Source organism: Malus sylvestris, chromosome 3 (genome assembly GCF_916048215.2).
Source record: "Malus sylvestris chromosome 3, drMalSylv7.2, whole genome shotgun sequence".
Classification (NCBI taxonomy): Eukaryota; Viridiplantae; Streptophyta; class Magnoliopsida; order Rosales; family Rosaceae; genus Malus; species Malus sylvestris.
Window position 1 is genome coordinate 34,824,022 of NC_062262.1, and position 21,993 is coordinate 34,846,014.

Genomic DNA, 21,993 nt, shown 5'->3' on the forward strand with positions numbered 1-21,993 from the left:
TCACGTGTTAAACAAATTTCAGACTTGTATTTCACACGGTTGGATGTGGATTCGATTCTTAACATTAGTGAACTACACGACATTGGCTAGAAAATGCCGAAATACCTTTCTGAGACTTCCCAACCCTCACAAAGGTGGACTGGCCGAGGTTTCGTCACCAGCTTGTCCTATTTTTCAAACAAAAAGGTACCTTTTATTTAGGAATATTTTCACCACTTCTTTGAGCTATGGATCACTTAGGTTAAACCTTGCGTTCACCAAGTTAATAACGTTGACTTTATTTGACTTCGTTGTGGACTTTATTTGACATCGTTGTGGAACGTGATTCTAACCTAAATTCCTTGTGGGGAGCATTTTTGCTCACCACCTTATTTATATTTATCACTGTTAGATGAGTTTAAATTTCGAGATTCGTGTAGTGGATAAGCACAAATCTCAAAATTCAAACTCATCTAACGATAATAAATAAGGTGATGAGCAAAAATGCACTCATTCCTTGCGACTTGTGAAACGAAGACAATGCTCTAGACACAGAGGACGCACGACGTGTTTTTGCCTCACTCACAAAAGTTGCACGACTCTCATCGGTGCTCAACTCCGACAACCGACATGCACTTCAAGGAATCGACAACCGATAAGCAACAAGCACCATGGTTTAGAAGATCAGTTTATACATCGTAAAATTATAATACATGGACAACGACTCAAGCCTAGTTCTGGCAAGCATAAATATCCAGACCAGAAACTTTTACTGCATAACTTGAACTGCCCGAGAAAAGACGCGTTAAAACTTAAACTACTCAGGTGCTAAGTAACCTTTTCGGGTGGTTCATGGCATTGCGTGGGAGCTAACCACGACAAAGGATCACTGGTTAGCCACAATCATTTGAGATCGTAGGAGGTATCAGTTTCCGAAAGAGCATGCAAAGCAGCACTAACAAGTGTTGGCCATAGTCTCGATCAGTAACTGGTAGCCTTCTGGTATGGGTGATTGCTTATGGACACACACTGCCAAAGCAGGAACATCATTAGCAACGTCTAGAAACCTGGCGAGTAAGAGCAGCAAATGGAAATCCGAAATTCTCTTCACAAGTGGAAGATTCTTAGCATGATCCAGATGAGTTTTCAGAGCCTTCAACGTCACTGGGGTGTTACGATTCTCAATAGGAAAAGATGATGAAAGTGGTCCCTGCATTGTAATACAAGTTCATGTCAGAACAATGGATGTCTTCTTCACAGCGAGAAACACAAGTAAACAGATGATTTTATTATAATGCAGAACGCAGTAAGTAGGTTAACCTATGCAGCAAAGTGACCGTACAACAACAGTAAACATCGTATACAGCAAATGCTTCCCAGATGATGATTATAATTCATGCAACCCTACACTCCTGTCATTTTGATTCCTTCAACCTAATCAATCCATAATACTTGCGGGACAAGTGCCCCGCTTAAGGTATTTCAATGAATTTGGCCATATATAAATTAGATATTCAACAATACTTGCTAAAGGATCCTAGTACGGTGAATCCTATAGGGTCATTACTATAACCCTTTTCGAGATCACTTTCACAAATTATTAAAGTGCTCTTTTGTCCCTTTTTTATTTTATCTTAGTTTTTCTTCCCCTCCCGAAATATGTTTCCACTAATCATTACACCGAGAATAGGTCATCAGTGCTATCACCCACTTGCTGTATCGAAACATTTTTTTGTTCTTGTTCCTTGTCTACCAAAGAGGTAGTTGAAGCAACTTCAAGAGAAAATTTGATCACATGGCAAAAGTATGGCACTAAACGGTTGAGAACCAAAAGACAGCCAAGAGTTTTTGGAGAAGAGAACGTTCACTCAAGATATGTACTCTATAGCACATTTACCCCAAACAAAACACAGGTTCTGGAAAGAAAAATAACATTAAGAACTGCAAAAGTTTGGGAGATCTGAAAAAGTTCATCTCTGGTCATGGAAATGTTGCATACACATATAACACATCCAATAATGCTTTACCAATTCAACCAAATCTTATGACTCTAGTGACAAGCCAGAAAGCCACAAAACCCCAAGTCCTTGCAGGCCACCCAAAACCTAAGTAAACAACTGAAATCAACCCGATTCCAGCCGAGAGAAATGACAAATGCTTATATAAAAAAGAGTGAATAAATTAAACAAGAAAAACATTACACTGCTCGAAATTGCAAACACTCAAACTGCAAGCATTAGGAATGAACACTACACCCTCAACTATCCGGTAAACTGGCATAGCTTCAGTGTCAGATGTAAGTATGGGAATCTAATTCTTGGAAATAAAAATTGGTTCAGCAGAACTAATGCTTGTGTAGCCCTATAATATACACCCATACACCCCAGAACCTTATCAACAGCCAAAAACACAACATTAACTAGGAAGTGGAATCTCCAATACCCACATGCATACAACGGCAACAAAATTTCCTCCACATCCAGTCTTAAACATCACAGGCAATTCAAAACCAAAGTTAGCAGTTGAATACAACTAGAATAAACATGGAATCAAGCTACACAATTGCCTTGATTATAACATGATTTTGGCCCCGATTTTCTAATTTCCTACCACATTTTCACATTCTTTCCATGACTTTGATAATACCTATTCAAAAGATTTCATTGCCTATTTCACAAAAAATACAATGTTCTACAGAGTTCAATGCCACACCAGGTTATAGACATGCTTCAACTATTGTCCGGGACGTGATTGTTAGAGGGAAACCGAAAAGTAACAACGATCAGCAAGATAAACAACAATCTAAAAAAATATTGCAATTCAAATTGTCCAAGTGAACTAAGATAAAACAAGACAAAACAGGAGAATCGTAACGCACCTGGTGATCAAAGATCTTTACTACCACCAAGAAAAAATCGTTGTCCACCTCCTTAGTATCCTTCACTCCAAGGACAACATCCTTCTTCATCTTGGACAATTTGGGATCATCACCCTCTCCAATCTCGGTCTCGAACCACCCTTCCTTAAACAATCTAATACAGATATCACTCATCTGAAAAGCTTCGAAATGCACATCAGCACCACCATCCTCATTCACCTCCAACTTAACCATGGCGGTCACCCACTCCTTCAAGCCGCTCTCTGCGTGGAACTCCGCCGCCTGAAGCACCTCCCTATTCGACAAAGTATAATCCTTTTTGTCCTGGCTCACTGACTGGGTGAAGATAAACCCAACCCGTCTCATCCCCAAACCCATTGCTATAGCCTCCACCGCCTTTTCCTCCTCCGGGTCTCTGTAAAACACCAAATTGTCCTCCGTCCCCTGCTGCGGAGGCTCATAGATGAAATCCACCTCCACCTTCCCCTCCTCCGACACCGTCCCGTACATAAATCCTCCCCGCTTAGCTGCGAAAGCCAGCGTATCATTCACATAATGCTGGAACGCATTAGCACAATCTCGATCGAACGACACCAGTTCACAGTGCGGGTTCTCCTGGCGCGTGACCTTCATCTGCTTGGCGATCAAATCATCCATAGTCATCTTCCTCCCGAAAGAGCCCGCTGGGTGGAAAGCCGGCCCGGCGACGCTGCGCTCGCCGTCGTAAGCCAAGTAAACAATCGACCCATGTGCGAGATTCAGCGCCGTCAGAGACGTATTGGGATTCGCCATATCGGTGAATCGAGCAATTTCTTCCTGGGTTTTGGCCAAAAGAAGATTCTGATTGGTGGAGATTGTCTGGTTCTGGAAAGGGATTCGGAGCTGGGTTTGTATCAAGGATTTGAGTTCGGAGACGGTGGTGCTCTGTGGGTTCTCCACCGTGACTCGTTCGAGCCCGTCTCTGCTGCGAACTCGGAGCATCATCTTTGCGATTCGGCGGCAGATGGGTTGTGGGTTTTGAGGTTTTTATATTGGGGTTGGTTGAGGAGGCGGTGGCAGGACGGTGGGGATTGGAATCGGAAACGGATTCCTGGAGAGCGTGGGATTTGGGAGAGGGAGAGAAAAGGTTGGGAATTTACAGATACTTGGGGAAGGGGAAAGAGTTGTGGAAGTGGGAGACTGTCAGAGAAGCGGAGAAGAAGAGAGTGCCCTTGTAATTGGGCTTTTGATTGGTCCTTTTGTTTTGGGCCCCCGCGTAATTGTGCTTACGCTATTTCCCGAGTGGATTTGGACTTTGGGTTGCAACTTGCACCCGACAATAACTAGATAAGGTCAACTTCAACCGAAAGGGCTATGTTTAGCTCTAATCCAGATTATAGTTTTGCGAGAAATTATTTTTTAATTAACAGTATCCGGCCATATTTATATATCATCTCCAACCGAAGGAGGCTATTTTTTAGCCCCCTCAATAATTTATTATTTTTAAGTTTGTTCTTTAACTTTATTGGTTAATTGAATTAAACTGCCATACTTAGAAATGAGTAACTCTCTATATTTCTGTTGACCCTAAAAACTACCAAGCCTACGTGGTGCGCAGGCCGAGTAATCTATGAGCTAACTACGTCATTCGGTTGAATGCGGGGCGTGCCAACTCGTCTGCCGAGCTTGGCCGAGGAGTAAAATATGTTGATGTTGTGTTGGGGCGCGGCCGACTTCTACGTCTTGCGATTGCAACCGAGAGAGGAACACGTCTCAGCCTTTTGGGTTCTCGAACCTGAAGACAAGGCTACTATTCTTACGAAGTTCACAAATCGTCGTCGTCAAATTCAGCAACAGTGACAGTATTCATCAGAATAAACTCACGCCGAATCGACACCAAAGTATAAGGGCACAAATACTTAAAGCGAATATAAGTTTTAACAGTAAACGTGGTTCGACCGTTGGAATGCCGAACTCTAAATCCTACTTGTGAGTATCCAATCATAAAATAACTCGGCATGCAATGTGCCGAGCCCAATAAACTGTAACACCTCACTTCGTCGAGAAGGCTGATGAGATGACCTCAACCAACAAGGACTCAGAAATCCTTCTCGATCGAGACTTGGATAAATGCTGCGAGGTCGGCTGATTCTATGACGATAGTGCTATTTATGCCGACTGAAGATATCACCGGTTGCCTTTATAGTGCTGTTTATCCAAACTAAAGGTGTGTCGGCGAAAAGAGAAAAGGAAAAAATCTCAAGGTTGTTGAGAGAATTTGCGCAAGGCAGTTGTGTGTTGAATTGAAGGTCCATTTTTCGTTGTTTGTAGCCTTGTATTTATAGGGACGAGCATGCCTGACGTGGCTTGATCTTCAAAGGATTGTATTTGATCTTTGGCGTGGTTTGCATGTGCAGATTAATCTCCCATCAGCCCTTATCTCAAATTGGATCAGTACCAATTTAAAAGGACCACGAAAAAGCATCCATGTTTGACGGGATCAAAACAAATATAATCGCATGAGGTTATCATGTAGTTATCCAACCAAATAAAATTCTGTTTAATTCAAAATCTCCATATCCTTATTGGTCCTTGGCCGTAGGATTTGATAGAATCAGACCACCAATTTGCATGCGCATGAAACTCTTTTTATCACATCCGTGCTCATTCCTGAAGAATATGCTAATTATTAGCATATATTTTTATGCTAATAATTATCCAAATCTAGGATATGAGCGGCTCCATTATTTTTGGTGACCATCAGAGATTTCATCTTGGCATCCCACGCATAGAAGAAGACCATGCATCTTGACAATTCTAATCACACCCATCATGTTATCCCAATCTGATAACAAGAATTCCAAGCCCACTTGAACTGTACTGCTTGCTTGGAAATATAATTTGCATCTTTAAGAATATGCTAAGAGTAATTAATATTAACAAATAAATATTACGATAAAAATCATAATATTATCCTTTAAAATTATCTTTACTATTCCATCCGACGATCTAGAATCATGCTCACCCAACGGCCTTGATTACTTGGGCCGATGGTGTAAAATCAGCTCCAAACAATTTCTTATCCTTATTTAATCTTAATAATTTTTCGGAATATGTTTTTCTTGCTTCAAAAAAAAAAGATTAATTTTTCGGATAGTAGTTTAAAGAATGTGAAGAATTGAAATAAAATGAGGTAAGATAATACGGAATGATGAAAATGATATGAGAAATGGTGTAGAAATGACTTAGATATTTATAGGGAAAAAATCAGAATTTTTAGTTTTTATTTTAAATTTCATCTTAAAAGAAAATAAAATTCAAATCCAACGACTAGCTGACGTCAGCTAGCATGTGGGTTACTAACAGCTGGGCCCAGCTTTTCGAGCTGGCTGGCTAGCCATATGGCTAGAATTTTGGCCTGGTGGGTCCCAAATTTTTTTGGCCTAGCCCTCCATTGAAGATGGATTTTGTGTCAAAAAGAGTCATATTTTGACATATAGCCCTTTGGCCGGCCTCATTGGAGATGGCCTAAACGAATGATTATTGAACTATTCGAGAATTTCAAGAAAAGCATCTCCAAGAGTCTCTTCAAATTTTTGTTAAATTACCTTATTTAATAAGTGTTGGAAAAATTATTTCAGCTATCTAGTTAAACTTAACATCTTTAAAAATTCTTGTTATTTTAACAAACCTCTAACATTTTATTGTTTATCAAATTCTAAAAAATATATATATAAATTCAAAGAGAATGTGTGTGGATAGCTAAAGGGTTTTAGGGCTTGTTTGGAAGTGCTTTTGAAATGACTGAAAGCGTTTTTAGAGAAAATGTTTTTGGGTTCCAAAAGTACTTAAAATGTTTTTTAGAAGAAATACATAACTGATGTTTTCTGGAAGAAGCACATAATTTGTGCTTCTTGCAAAAAACACCTCATATCAAATTTGTAATTAAATCAAATCACATCAAATCTCTAATTAAGTTAAATCTCTTATAATTTCCAACACTAATTTCGCTCCTTTTATCTTGATGGATTATAAACCCAAGCCCGAGCTTAGTGCATTTTTCACCGGTGGATTGTATAACTCATCGTGCTCCAAATGTAACAAGTAGAGTATTGCTTTTACGACAATAAAATCTTCTACTTCAGAATATAGAAAGAACAAAAATTACGTTATAATTGTATGCATGCTTCTTTTAGAGCAGGTTTCGACTTGGACCACCCATAAACCCGTTAATAATCTTCAATCTTGGGTGCATTTGAATTGAAGTGAAGTCTTTTTCAACCGCCCTCACCCGTCCATTTAGTTACTACACGTGTGAGCAAAAATGAAAACGTAATATCAATTTTTTTAGGGAGCTTTAACGAAAAGCACCCGGTACTGTTCGCTTTAACGAAAAACCACATTTTTACACTAAAAAGTCATTCACTTTACCCTTTATTTTATCCTTATCATTAAAACTCAAAGTTTTCAAGCTCTTTTCATTAGTTTTCCTTTTTTTTAGGGTTATTATAAAAAATGGTCCTTGAGATTTGCATGATTAATAGAAATGGTCTATGAGATTAAAAATCAATAGAAATGGTCCCTGAGATTGTCCACTATCCATGATTTTGGTCATTTCGTTAAAAACTATTTGGGCAATTTTCAAAGCTTCGTAACTCAATCGATTATTAACCAAATTCGATAAATAATATATCAAAATGAAGATAAGAAAGTGTAGAACAAGATTATACCTATTTGGAAGCCCAATGATGTCAGATATAGCCGAAACATAGTCTGAAAGGTGAGTGGTCCGCGAGAAAACTGGAAAACTCTCCGGAAACTGGATAAACTTTAAACGTTCATAACTTCTTCATATACTCAACCAAATCAAGTGATTCAAAAACGAAAATCATACTTCTCGACGAGATGAAGAGAATGAAATCTTTCTTTATTGCTAACTCACCATGGTTTGGCCGGAAAACTGCTCGAAAGTGGCTAACTCGAAAATAGTTAGCCACTTTCGAGCCGTTGTTCGATCAAACCACGGTGAGTTAGCCTTTGAAAAAGGTATCATTCTCTTCTTCTCGTCAAGAAGTATTATTTTCGTTCTTGAATCACTGGATTTGGTTGAGTATTGAAGAAGTTATGAACGTTTAAGGTTTACTTAGTTTCCGGTGAGTTTTCCAATTTTCCCGCGGAACAGTCAATTTCAGGCTATTTTCCGGTCATCTCCGGCAACCATTGGGCTTCCAAATAGGTATATTCTTATTCTACACTTTCCTATCTTCATTTTGATATATTATGGGTCGAATTTGGTTAAGAAACGATTGAGTTACAAAGTTTTGAAAATTGCCAAAAATCATTTTTAACGGAATGACCAAAATCATGAATGGTGAACAATCTCAAGGACCATTTATATTGATTTTCAATCTCAGGAACTATTTCTATTGATCATGCAAATCTCAGAGATCATTTTGTATAATAACCCTTCTCTTATTTGCCCCAAAGTAGTTTGTGATAGTGATACCTGAAAAATATTTGCCAATTGGGGCCCAAACAGGAGATTATTTTACTTTTCCCTCGTCTTCTTCCTCAATCTTCTTCTTATTCTGCAAATCACAACGCACCCACTCTCACTTTCAGATACTCAGATAATCCACCACGGTCACTTTCCATCGAGTTCCCAAAATAACCTTTTCGATTTTCGTCCCCACAAGTCACAAACAATATCTCAGTTTCCCAGCATCTCCATTCAAGCAATATATGATGAAGCTTTCAGCCAAAGAGGAGACTGAGAGAGCTCGCATGGTGAATCATTTCCTACAACTTCCTTATCAAGTTCTTTGTGGCGAAGGACGTGTTTTAAAATTTTTTCGTGCCTTTGGCGAAGATCAAGTGTAATGTCTTTTCTTATTGTCATTAGCCTAATTTTAGGATGAATGTCTGTCGATTCTTAATCTGGTTTATGAGTTGCTCAAAGATTGATCACAAGTTGAAAACATTATTACAAAGGTAACGGAGTACAATATTGCTTGAGAAAAAATGAGTGATTGGTAAAAGCCCACAAGCTAGGTACATTATTCATGGCTACAACTGATAATTTGATTAACTGGAATTCACAGCCCAACATTTCTTCCTGATCTGGCCGGACGTGCCTGTAAGGACCTCAACGGCTCCCATCCTTTTCATTGACTGTGCAAACTCCGTGAAGAACTTGTTAAGGTCCTCCAATTCTGCGATGATATTGCGGGCACCCTTGTTTGTTAAAAGGGCTGCATCAGATTGGAAGAGACCCTTGTGCTGCTTGACGACGGTGTAGTAGCTGCTGTCAAAGTTTCGAGCGCTCCCGGGATCCATTTCCACGAATGTTGTAGTGTCGTTGAGGCTTCGGCATTTGGTCATCAGGAATTGAGCATAGGTTGCATCCAAAGAAGGGTCTTGATCACCCTTTCCGGTGAAGTTGTAGAGCCTGTTGCTGAAGGATGGGCAGCCGCCTACTCCAATTGTATGTCCACCTACATAATTGTATGTAAGATTGATCAGTTATGTATCCCTTTAATAAGGAGTTGGCAGTCGTGATCTGTGCAGGACGCCGTGTTTTTAACCTCGCTTCTATTTTTCTTCAACTTTGATCTCATTTATTAACATGGTTTGTTGTTTTTGGGTGTAAAATCACCTTATCGAGCTTGGTATTTAGGTTTCTACTTTCTAGTCTCGGATTGGTTACTTGGATGATAGGTTTAAAGCCCAAAATCTGATCAATACTAAACGCCTAAAATCAAAACTGTAAATGAACAATATATGTAAATGGAATCAAAGTGGAAGAATATTTAGTAGAAATAAAGTTTTCTCAACGTGTAAAACGTGAGCGTGACGTCCTGCACGGAGAATACCTCATTAATTTGCTAGTAAATGTACCTGATAAAACCACAAGGTCATGCACAGTAAGATTCTTGCGGGCAAAACTCTGTTTGAGTTGGGTGAAATTGAAGAAAGGTGCCGGAATGTTAATCAAGGCCTCCCTAACTAGAGAAATTGTGCCGTCTCTTCTCCCCGTGAGCACTTGCCACATCGATTTATTGTACTGCAAAAGTTATACATACCATGCATGTTGGAGCAATATTAGAAAATATGAAAATAATAAAAGAATTTCAATGAAAGTATTCATAAAGAAAATCACAACATCAATTATGTATGAGATTAATATAAACAATTAGAGATAAAGTTAGAAAAACTGACAAACTTGGAGAATGAGGCTTGCATAAATGCAATGTCTTACAGATTGAATTTCGCCCCTACTCTTGTGCTTGTAGTTCGATAGGCGTCTATCTCCCAGGATTCAACAATCTATAATCCGAAGTCAAAGCACTTCAATCTTCGGACTTTGGCGAATTTTATATATTCCGTACTCTCAAGACACGACTCGGAATTTGACACACGAATCATTTGAGAAACAAAGTGGGGAAACCCTATTTCCCAAGAGTAAAAATTAACTCTAATTTTCTATCTTTTATACCAATGGTTTCATGGGTTTATATAGAATCCAATTTCTACTTATTAAAGAGATGTAACTTTTCATCTATAAGTATACATCACATATCAAAGGAATACACCTAAACAACATAACCTTTCTAAGAAATTGGTTAACACTATTTTTCATTCAATTATTAAAATTATATATTACAATATTTCATATTATAATATATAATTTCTAACAATGCATACATGAGCGCAATCTTAATACAACAACAAAATCTTATCCCACTAAGTGAGGTCGGCTCGAGCGCAATCTTATTATTGAAAATATTTTATGACGTAAAACAAATTAGTCCCATATCTAATTAGTAAATTACTTGGAACGAAACGGAGTCCCTAGCAGCCAAAGCCAAGATGTCAGCACAAGAGACTACTCCTGGACACTTCTCCTCTAGTTTTTCTTTGATATCGTCGATGACATCGAAACCTGACAAGGTTAAGTTTGGAACTGCTGCCTTCTCTGCCGTGTTGTTTGCTGTTGAATTCAACAAAATTGAGCCATCACAACCCTGCAGGAGATTCCATGTGTATTTGGTCAAGCAAGTTAGACGACTCGCAGCATAAAATTGTTACTCATTTCAAATTATAAGTTCCAGTTCATAAACATTTTTGGTGGTGGCTGAAAGTATCTAAGCAAGCACACATGCATGCATATATGTGAGGTCATGAACATGTACAGTACATTTATTTTCTTACAAATGATATTACTGCTCTAAGTACGTTTCTAAGGATAGCTCATCACATGCAAGCATGCATATATGAATAGCTTACCCTGACGAAACAGTCGTGGAAATGCATTCTCAATAGCTTTGCAGGCAATCTGGGATTACTGGAGACATGGTTCCAGGTGACATCTCTGACGATATCCTCAGCCGAAGGACAGGTCTTTTCATAGAAACACTTCCTCAGCTGGCCTCCTTCGCAGGCCACGAGAATGCCGGAAACTACACAGATGAGTAAGAGAATATTAACCTTCATCTCGTAAACTTCTAAGGTTTCCAATCGATAATGCATTGTACAAAACCATACTGTTCCTTTTGTAGGTGACTTTGTGTCTAACTCCAAGTGAGATACATTTAACTAAATATTTGATGTCATTTTAAAAAAACAACTACACTTATTCTAAAAAATATGCGGTTGACTCAATAATTAGCATTTTTTTATTCGTTCTGAATCTGCATTATTAGTTATGTGTTTAATCAAGTGAATTAGCTGCATTTTGGCTGAGTAACGAAATGCTAATACGTATTTACTTCCCTCTTCCCAAATATAAATAATGAGGATTGAGTTCTTCCAAAATACAAAACACAAAGGCTAAACTCAGTTTCGTCATTGATCACAATAGTTTGAAGTATCTATTTGATCAGAAAGATCTTAATCTGAGACAACGGAGATGGGTGCAGCTAATCAGCGAGTACAACTATACGATCGAGTAGCATCCTCGTTGTCCTAATGTGGTAGCTGATGCTCTGAGTCGTAAGTCTTATTGTCAACTTTATCCTCTCTACTTGAAATTCATATATCTAAGCTTGTTGAGCTTTGAGCTTGAATTTTTAAGGTCTCATGCAAGATTAACCTAGGATAATTAATGACTATGCAGGTTTAATGCCGTGAAAGTCGCGTGCTCGAGATGCTAGTTTGATCTGGCCGGTAACCATGTGCAAGAAGCCAACAGGAAGAATAGTACTCAAATGTGGTATCCCTTGTATTTTTGGTGGCGAAAGCTATTGTTTTTATTTTTGAATTATCTGCATAATATTTCATAAGACGAACATGCACGATGTAGCCGAAACATGATTAATTTAAAGGATTAGAAGGTTAACTCTGTTAGCAATGGAAAAATGAAAGTTGACTTATACATAGTGGACAATAAACATGAGTTATGAATAGTTGTAAATGTTGACAATTGTCCAAAACATGATTAAGAAATATTAGTCCCGATTAACAAATATTTATCTCACCAATAATTTGGAATCAAAATCTGGAAGATAGCTGCCATGATTAGAAGAAGCATAATTTTTTTTTAATTAGTCTACTGTTCAGACCCGAGGTTTATAGATTTCTTTGACTTGTGCGCTCATACTACTATTCTATTAGCTACAGACGGTGGTGGTCAATGGCATTGCCTGTCATGAACCATGGTCCATGGCACAACTTAGTCAAGAGAATAACCTACGTGGAACGGAGCTTATACTTTTGTTTTCGTGAACTCTCCTTACGCAAAGAAGGCAATAAAGAGAAAGAGGTATACACTTCGAGATAGTTAAACTTGGTCATGACTTGATTACAGTTGGAGCGCCCGTATCATGGCTGCCATGCTAGTTTGTTAGAGGGGGCATTGGAGAGTAGTAGTTAAAGTTAAAATAGGAGCTAATAAAATCATCTTTTGGTTAAGTTGCGAGTGTTCAAAGTCGGGGTTTCTCTTTTAAGAACGAATATTGGATCATCATAGTTCATGGATTTATGAGTGTGATACATTCGATCAATGTTGTTTTGTTGATTGTTATTTTGACATGTGTGGTACTTTTTTCTTTTACCCAAATTTTGTCCATGTGGTTTTCCTTGAGTAAAGCTTTGAGGAGGCTACTCTTTTACAAGTTACTTGATATACAATGTATCTTTTTTGGTAATGAAATTTCCATTTACCCTAAGAAAAGTTGAGAGCTAATGAATTTTTTGAAGGGAAACGATTTCCCACTATAATCCTCTCCTCTTACGCACCTCTCTTTATTTCTAGGTCTTAATTGAATCAAAGTACATACATGAACATAGGTAAGCAGAAAATGCCAATGTGTTTGTGAAATTATTTCATGTTTTCAAAGTGTTTTCTTTTTCAATTCAAATTTCCAAAAATTTAAACATTTCCAAACTAAAAAGTAGAAAAACACCAAAAAAAAAAAAACTTTTATGCAGAAAATATAATTGTCAAGATAAATTTTTCAGTATGCTGGAAATACAGTCTAGCACACAAAATGTAATAATGCAATTAATTGGAAGCTGGAAAAAAAATTCAACCAATTATATCTTGACACTTAATATATTAAGTTTTATTCTCAGCACATTGAAAATTTTCTCAGTTATGGCAACCATTTTAACTTGTACTCTCCACGCATTACTAAATAAACTAAAATTACAACAATGGAGCTTTCAAATCAAATGTTCAAGAAACCAAGATCTTCATTGGGTCCCAAGTGTTCTACACAAATAATTACAAACATTTTTCCGGAAAAGAAAAAGGTAATAATTAATGTAATATAATTGGGGAAAAGTAGGAGAATTTTTTTATTGTGATAGGAATATGAGTGATACACAATATATTTTTATGTAAGTGGTAAGAAATTTTATTTTTTAAGTTATTAACTTTTTAACACATATATCCTACTATTTATATTGTGACACATAGTGTACTACCTCATGTATTTGTCGCATTGAACAATCTCTCAGAAAGTAGAAGTGAAAACAAAAAGAGTACCCAATTAACTGATCAGCCCAATAATTTTAAAACACCTGGCATTTCAACTCTCTTTCAATATTTGGCTATCTTAACCAAACACATTTTGTCCCCGAAACCACACACCTCTTGTCCCCGAAACCAAACACCTCTCTTCTTCTCCATACTCTTTCCTTGCCCAGACCCAATTCCTCTCTTTCTCCGGCGACCATGGCAGATCCACCAAAGGTTCTCTGTCTGCCCAACCACCCATGTCTCTTATCCCTTGTCATCAAAATCTGTTACAGGTTCACCAATTTTTTTAGTCCCCCAATAATTTATTATTTTTAAGTTTGTTCTTTAACTTTATTAATTAATTGAATTAAACTACCATATTTAGAAATGAGTATCTCTTCATATTTCTTATCTTTATGTAATTTTAATAATTTTTGGAAATGCTATGTTTGTTTTGCTTCAAAAAAAAAAAAAATTTCGAATAGGAGTTTAAAGAATGTGAAGAATTGAAATAAAATAAGGTAAGATAGTATGGAATAGTGAAAATGATATGAGAAATTGTGTAAAACTGACTTAGATATTAAAAAATATATATATATATTTTTTAATTTCTTCTTAAAAGAAAATAAAATTCAAATCTAATGACTAGCTGAGTTAGCTAACATGTGGGTAATTGACAGCTAGGCCCAACTTTTCGGGCTAACTGGCTGGTTAAGAATGCCTAGCCCGCTGGCCATATGGTTGGATTTTAGCTTGGAGGGTCCCATATTTTTTCGGCCCAACCCTCCATTGGAGAAAGATTTTGTGTAAAAAAAAAACATATTTTGGCCTATAACCCTTTGGCCGGCCCAGTTGAAGATGACCTAAACAAATGATTATCAAACTATTCGAGAATTTCAAGAAAAGCATCTCCAAGAGTCTCTTCAAATTTTTGTTACATTACCTTATTGAATAAGTGTTAAAAAAATTATTTCAGCTACCTAGTTAAACTTAACATCTTTAAAAATTCTTGTTATTTTAACAAACTTTTAACATTTTATTGTTTATCAAATTCTAAAAAAAAAATATAAATTCAAAGAAAACATGTGTAGATAGCTAAAGAGTTTCAAGGTTCGTTCGAAAGTGCTTTTGAAATGACTGAAAACGTTTTTAGAGAAAATGTTTTTGGGTTTCCAAAAGTACTTAAAGTGTTTTTTTAGAAGAAATACATAATTTATGTTTTCTGGAAGAAGCACATAACTAGTGCTTCTTGCAAAAAGCATATCAAATCCGTAATTAAATTAAATCTATAATTAAGTTAAATCTCTAAAATACTATATAATTTCCAACACTAATTTCCTTCCTTTATCTTGATGGAGAAAATTTTCATTGTGACGGGAATACAAGTGATACACGACGTGTTTTAATAGAAGTTGTGGGAAATTTTATTTTTTAAGTTATTAACTTTTTAGCACATATATCCCACAATTTGTATAATGACACGTGGTGTACCACCCCGTTTACCGGTCATATTGAAAAATCTCTCATCTTGATGGATTATAAACCCGAGCCCTAGCTTAGTGCATTTTTCAGCAGCGGATGTATAACTGATCTTGCTCTAAATGTAACAAAGTAGAGTATTGCTTCTATGACAAGAAAATCTTCTACATAATATCGAAAGAACAAAAATTACGTTATAATTTTATGCATGCTTTTTTAGAGCCGGTTTGGACTTGGGCCACCCGTAAACCCGTTAATAATCTTCAATCGTGGGTGCATTTGAATTGAAGTGAAATCTTTTTTAACCACACTTGCCCGTCTATTTAATGACCACATGTGTGAGTGAATATAAAAACGCAAGATTAATTTTTTTTTAATATATTATGATACTAAAATAAAATAAAATAAATCAAACTTGAAACTATTAGAATAGAGGAAATTGAACTCCAGACGTCAGAAACTTTGAAGCAACGATAAACCAAACTTAAGCAGGAAGAGTGAACTTTTCCCATACTTTTCGTACGGCACGAGGGTAATAACTAATAAGACACTGTGTATTTTTTTCTTATTTTCTTATGAGAAAATTTATTTAAACCCATTTATCCTTATTATTTTTTATTTTGAAATTCCAAATGTGCCCAATAATTCTCTTTCTACACCCAACAAACACAAAAATAAATAAATAAATAAATAAATAAATATTAGCAATAGTCAACTCCAGCCATCCTATCTCTTCAAACCTCAACCACCCAGTTTCTAACCTCCTCAACTCCCCACTGCCACCTACCTTACCACCCACAACAATTTGAAAATTAGAACATTATTCCTAACAACCCACAATTAAAAAACCCAAAAGAAACATGTAAATATACATATATATATATATATATATATTGGAAAAATTAATGGTATTATTAACATATGGTCCAACACAATTAGATTCGACACGTCGACAATTTCGGCATAATTTAGACATGTTAGAAGGACTGCATGGAAGAGAGACCTATTGTGTGGTCGGTGAAAGGTCGGGAAATGGACATTGATGGCTAAGATCTTTGGTAATAGGAAAATTATATTTCCATTTCATATCAAAATAAAATTACACTTTGAGTATATATACAATTATATTGTAACCACTAAGATATCTAAACTATAACTAACTAATAGATATCTTAACCACTAAGTAATATCTCTAGATAGTGTAGTTACAATATTACCCTTTATATTTGGGGTTTCATTGTGGGTGATAAGAAGATGGCATGGGGGGATTCAAGCTTTGAACAGCAATATCAGTCAGTTTAATCTTTTGTGATTCAAGCTTGAACATGTATTACTACTAAGGGTTGCGACTGTAATAATTGGTATCAATTTTATTTATTTGTTTTTCAAGCAAAATGCAAAAGGCGTAACACTTCAGTGCTTCGGGGTGTTTTACAGGTTCCATCTTTACTGATAGGAAGAAAATCTTTGATGGCTGAGATCAGCAAAGGTATGTCTTCTTTTTCATTATGGGTGTAGAAAGAAAATTGTTGGGCAGATTCGGAATTTCAAGAGTAAAAAACTATAAGCTGGGTGTAGAAAGAAGATAAATGGGTCTGAATAAAATTTCCTTTCTCTTATTGGCCCCAAAGTAGTTTGTGATAGTGATACCTAAAAAATATTTGCCAATTGGGGCCTAAACAAGAGATTATTTTACTTTTCCCTCGTCTTCTTCCTCATTCTTCTTCTTATTCTGCAAATCACAACCCACCCACTCTCACTCTCAGATACTCAAATAATCCACCACGGTCACATTCCATCGAGTTCCCAAAATAACCTTTTCGATTTTGGTCCCCACAGGTCACAATATCTCAGTTTCCCAGCATCTCCATTGCAATATATGATGAAGCTTTCAGCCAAAGAGGAGACTGAGAGAGTCGTTTCTTACAACTTCCTTGTCAAGTTCTTCGTGGTGAAGGACGTGTTTTTAAAAAATTTCGTGCCTTTGGCGAAGATCAAGTGTAATGTCTTTTCGTCATTAGCCTAATTTTAGGTGTGTTGGCGAACTTGGTTACCCTACGAGACCATTGGAACTTTACGTAGGATGAATGTCTGTCGATTCTTAATCCGGTTTATGAGTTGTTCAAAGATTAATCACAAGTTGAAAACATTAATACAAAGGTAACGGAGTACATTGCTTGAGAAACAATGAGTGATTGGTAAAAAGCCCACAGGCTACGTACATTATTCATGGCTACAACGGATAATTTGATTAACTGGAATTCACAGCCCAACATTTCTTCCTGATCTGGCCGGAAGTGCCTGTAAGGACCTCAACGGCTCCCATCCTTTTCATTGACTGTGCAAACTCCGTGAAGAACTTGTTAAGGTCCTCCAATTCTGCGACGATATTCCTGGCACCCTTGTTTGTTAAAAGGACTGCATCAGATTGGAAGAGACCCTTGTGCTGCTTGACGACGGTGTAGTAGCTGCTGTCAAAGTTTCGAGCGCTACCGGGATCCATTTCCACGAATGTTGTAGTGTCGTTGAGGCTTCGGCATTTGGTCTTCAGCAATTCAGCGTAGGTTGCATCCAAAGAAGGGTCTTGATCACCCTTTCCGGTGAAGTTGTAGAGCCTGTTGCTGAAGCTTGGGCAGCCGCCTACTCCAATTGTGTGTCCACCTACGTAATTGTATGTAAGATTGGTCAGTTATGTATCCCTTTAATTAGGAATTTGCAGTCGTGATCTGTGCAGGACGCCGTGTTTTTAACCTCGCTTCTATTTTTCTTCAACTTTGATCTCATTTATTGACATGGTTGGTTGTTTGTGGGTGTAAATCACCTTTTTGAGCTTAGTATTTTGGTTTCTACTTTCTAGTCTCGGATTGGTTACTTGGATGATAGGTTTAAAGCCCAAAATCTGATCAATACTAAACGCCTAAAATTGAAACTCTAAACGAACAATATATGTAAATGGAATCAAAGTTGAAGAATATTTAGTAGAAATAAAGTTTTCTCAACGTGTAAGACGTGAGCGTGACGTCCTGCACGGAGAATACCTCATTAATTTGCTAGTAAATGTACCTGATAAAACCACAAGGTCATGCACAGTAAGATTCTTGCGGGCAAAACTTTGTTTGAGTTGGGTGAAATTGAAGAAAGGTGCCGGAATGTTAATCAAGGCCTCCCTAACTAGAGAAATTGTGCCGTCTCTTCTCCCCGTGAGCACTTCCCACATCGATTTATTGTACTGCAAAAGTTATACATACCACGCATATATGAGCGCAATCTTAATACAACAACAAAGTCTTATCTCACTAGGTGAAGTCGGCTGGCCATGGAGTGCAATCTTATTATTGAAAATATTTTATGACGTAAAACAAATTAGTCCCATATCTAGTTAGTAAATTACTTGGAACGAAACGGAGTCCCTAGCAGCCAAAGCCAAGATGTCAGCACAAGAGACAACTCCTGGACACTTCTGCTCTAGATTTTCTTTGATATCGTCGATGACATCGAAACCCGACAAGGATAAGTTTGGAACTGCTGCCTTCTCTGCCGTGTTGTTTGCTGTTGAATTCAACAAAATTGAGCCATCACAACCCTGCAGGAGATTCCATGCATTTGGTCAGGCAAGTTAGACGACTCGCAGCATAAAATTGGTACTCATTTCAAATTATAAGTTCCAGTTCAGAAACATTTTTGGTGGTGGCTGCATGTATCTAAGCAAGCATAACTGCATATATGTGAGGTCATGAACATGTACAGTACATTTATTTTGTTACAAACGATATTATTGCTCTAAGTACGTTTCTAAGGATAGCTCATCGCATGCAAGCATGCATATATGAATAGCTTACCCTGACGAAACAGTCGTGGAAATGCATTCTCAATAGCTTTGCAGGCAATCTGGGATTACTGGAGAAATGGTTCCAGGTGACATCTCTGACGATATCCTCGGCCGAAGGACAGGTCTTTTCATAGAAACGCTTCCTCAGCTGGCCTCCTTCGCAGGCTACGAGAATGCCGGAAACTACACAGATGAGTAGGAGAATATTAACCTTCATCTCGTAAACTTCTAAGGTTTCCAATTGAAAATGCATTGTACAAAACCATACTGTTCCTTTTATAGGCGACTTTGTGTCTAACTCCAAGTGAGATACATTTAACCAAATATTTGATGTCATTTAAAAAAAAACAACTACACTTATTCTAAAAAAATATGTGGTTGACTCGATAATTAGCATATTTTTATCCGTTCTAAATCTGCATTATTAGTTATGTGTGTTTGTACCATACTTAGGGCCTCCTCGTATAAATACTCGGGAGACTCAAGTGTAATTATGTAATAAATGAAGGGGCAAATATGTAATAAGTGAGGAGCCCTTATTCTATAAAAGGACTCCTCACTCTCCTCATTAGGGGAGGTCAAGATTCAGGCCATGAGAAGAGAGAAAATAGGCTAGAGAGCACACTGCCTCTAGCCTTCTTGTATATTCACTATTCAGAGTGAAACAATATCAACATCAGTGTGGACGTAGCCCAAACATTGGGGTGAACCACGATACATCTTGTGTTTTTTACATTCTTGCAGATTCACGATCCGATTTACGTTGTTCTAAGACCCCTCCGGTTTTGTGCATCAACAATGTGTTTAATCAAGTTAATTAGCTGCATTTTGGCTTAGTAACGAAATGCTAATACGTGTTTACTTCCCTTCCCAAATAAAAATAATGAGGATTGAGTTCTTCCAAAATACAAAACACAAAGGCTAAACTCAGTTTCTTTACTGATCACAAAAGTTTGAAGTATCTATTTGATCAGAAAGATCTTAATCTGAGACAACGAAGATGGATGGAGCTAACTAGGGGTGCAACTTGGGTTGGGCCAATCCAAACCCGCCGATGTCCAACTTGACTTTAAACCCGAACAAGCAGGTTTTTTTTAGTTATAACCCGCCCGAACCCAACCCAATTTCAACCCGTTCATTGATTGGGTTGAGTTAGGTTGATCATTTACCCATCCATCCCCCACCCAACCTAACCCGACTAACCAAAACCAATCTAACTAGATTGTAACACATATCAATTAATGCTCATACTACATCCCAAGTGTGCCAAGTCCAAAAACCAATGCCCTTTCTAATTTTGTTTTCTAATAAATTACCCTTTTATAGTTACTTAAGCTTTTAGGGAATAAGAGGCTTTGATTAGGCAGCCCATATTCGTAGTCTCTAAATCCTAAAGTTGTATTGTATATTGATTTATGAAATTAGAGTAAGCTAGCTTTGATACTACTTAGTTTAATTTTTTTAGGAATTCTTGGGAACTAAGTTGTTACAAGATAAAACTTGAAAAAGTTGGGCAACCCAAACCCAATCCAAGTAAACCCTAACCCAATTAAACCCGAGCCCAAATGAACTCGAATGCAACCCAACCCGAACCCAAGTGCGAACTGTAAAAGTTAGGTTAGGATTGGGTTGATCTTTCAACCCATCCAACTTGCCCTAGTTGCACCCTTAGAGTTAATCAATGAGTACAACTATATGATCGAGTATCATCCTGGTCGTGCTAAGGTGGTAGCTATTGCTCTTATTCGTAAGTATTATGTGTTGAGAGTTGTCCCACATTGGTGAATGACAAGGTTTGCTATGTGTTTATATGGTCTTGGGCTACTCCCCATATTGCCAATTGGTTTTATGGTAGAACCTCAATTTCATCATGGTATCAGAGCGGGTTGTCCTCGTGTGAAGCCAAACGGCCACACACGCTCCACGTCACCCAGTTGTTGTCCATGTGTAGGCTTGAAAATCCACCACATGTGCGGGGGCGTGTTGAGAGTTGTCCCACATTGGTGAGGGACAATGTTTGTTATGTGCTTATATGGTCTTGGGCTACTCCCCATATTGCCAATTGGTTTTATGATGGAATCTCAATTTGTTGAGAGTTGTCCCACATTGGTGAGGGACAATGTTTGCTATGTGCTTATATGGTCTTGGGCTACTCCTTATATTGCCAATTGATTTTATGGTGGAACCTCAATTTCATCATGGTATCAGAGCAGGTTGTCCTTGTGTGAAGCCAAACGGCCACACGAGCTCCACGTCACTTAGTTGTTGTCCACGTGGAGGCTTGAAAATCTATCACACGTGCGGAGCGTGTTGAGAGTTATCCCACATTGATGAGGGACGAAATTTACTATGTGCTTTTATGGTCTTGGGGAAGTAGGTGGAATCTCAATTTCATCATTATGGTCAACTTTCCTCTCTTCTTGAAGTTCATCCATCTAAGCTTGTTGAGCTTGACTTTTTAAGGTCTAATGCAAGATTAACCTAGGATAATTAATGACTACGCAGTTTTAATGCCGTGAAAGTCGCTTGTTCTACACACTAGTTTAATCTGGTCGGTCATCATCTGCAAGAAGCCAGCTGGAAGAATAGTAATCGAATGCGGTATCCCTAATATTTTGTGCCGAAAACTACTGTTTTCTTTGCTTTTATCTGCATAATATTTCATGAGACGAAAAACATGCATGATTTAGCGGAAACATGATTAATTTAAAGGTTTGGAATGTTAACTCTGTTAGCAATGGAAAAAGGATAGTTGACTTATACATTGTGGACAAAAAACATGAATCGTGAATAGTTGTAAAAGCTTGACAATTGTCCAAAACATGATTAAGAAATATTAGTCCCGATTAACAAATAGGTTTTTTATATTAGCACCCCACAAAATGTTGA

At 37.5% G+C, this 21,993-nt stretch overlaps 3 protein-coding genes across 3 annotated transcripts; all 3 read right to left on the reverse strand.

The window, feature by feature from the left end:
- Window positions 1-635: 635 nt before the first annotated feature.
- On the reverse strand, window positions 636-4,050 carry LOC126615606 (NPL4-like protein 2). Its single transcript, XM_050283455.1, has 2 exons — window positions 2,858-4,050; window positions 636-1,189 (listed from the first exon to the last, which is right to left on the reverse strand). Exons 1-2 carry the CDS (start codon window positions 3,839-3,841, stop codon window positions 935-937), a joined length of 1,239 nt encoding a protein of 412 aa, XP_050139412.1. The 5' UTR covers window positions 3,842-4,050; the 3' UTR covers window positions 636-934.
- Window positions 4,051-8,841: 4,791 nt separating this feature from the next.
- On the reverse strand, window positions 8,842-11,343 carry LOC126615609 (peroxidase 3-like). The gene is made up of 4 exons (XM_050283457.1): window positions 11,123-11,343; window positions 10,669-10,860; window positions 9,734-9,899; window positions 8,842-9,330 (listed from the first exon to the last, which is right to left on the reverse strand). Exons 1-4 carry the CDS (start codon window positions 11,327-11,329, stop codon window positions 8,921-8,923), a joined length of 975 nt encoding a protein of 324 aa, XP_050139414.1. The 5' UTR covers window positions 11,330-11,343; the 3' UTR covers window positions 8,842-8,920.
- Window positions 11,344-17,369: 6,026 nt separating this feature from the next.
- On the reverse strand, window positions 17,370-19,327 carry LOC126615610 (peroxidase 3-like). Its single transcript, XM_050283458.1, has 4 exons — window positions 19,115-19,327; window positions 18,667-18,858; window positions 18,339-18,504; window positions 17,370-17,936 (listed from the first exon to the last, which is right to left on the reverse strand). The coding sequence occupies exons 1-4, from the start codon at window positions 19,319-19,321 to the stop codon at window positions 17,527-17,529; spliced, it is 975 nt and encodes a 324-aa protein (XP_050139415.1). The 5' UTR covers window positions 19,322-19,327; the 3' UTR covers window positions 17,370-17,526.
- Window positions 19,328-21,993: the final 2,666 nt, after the last annotated feature.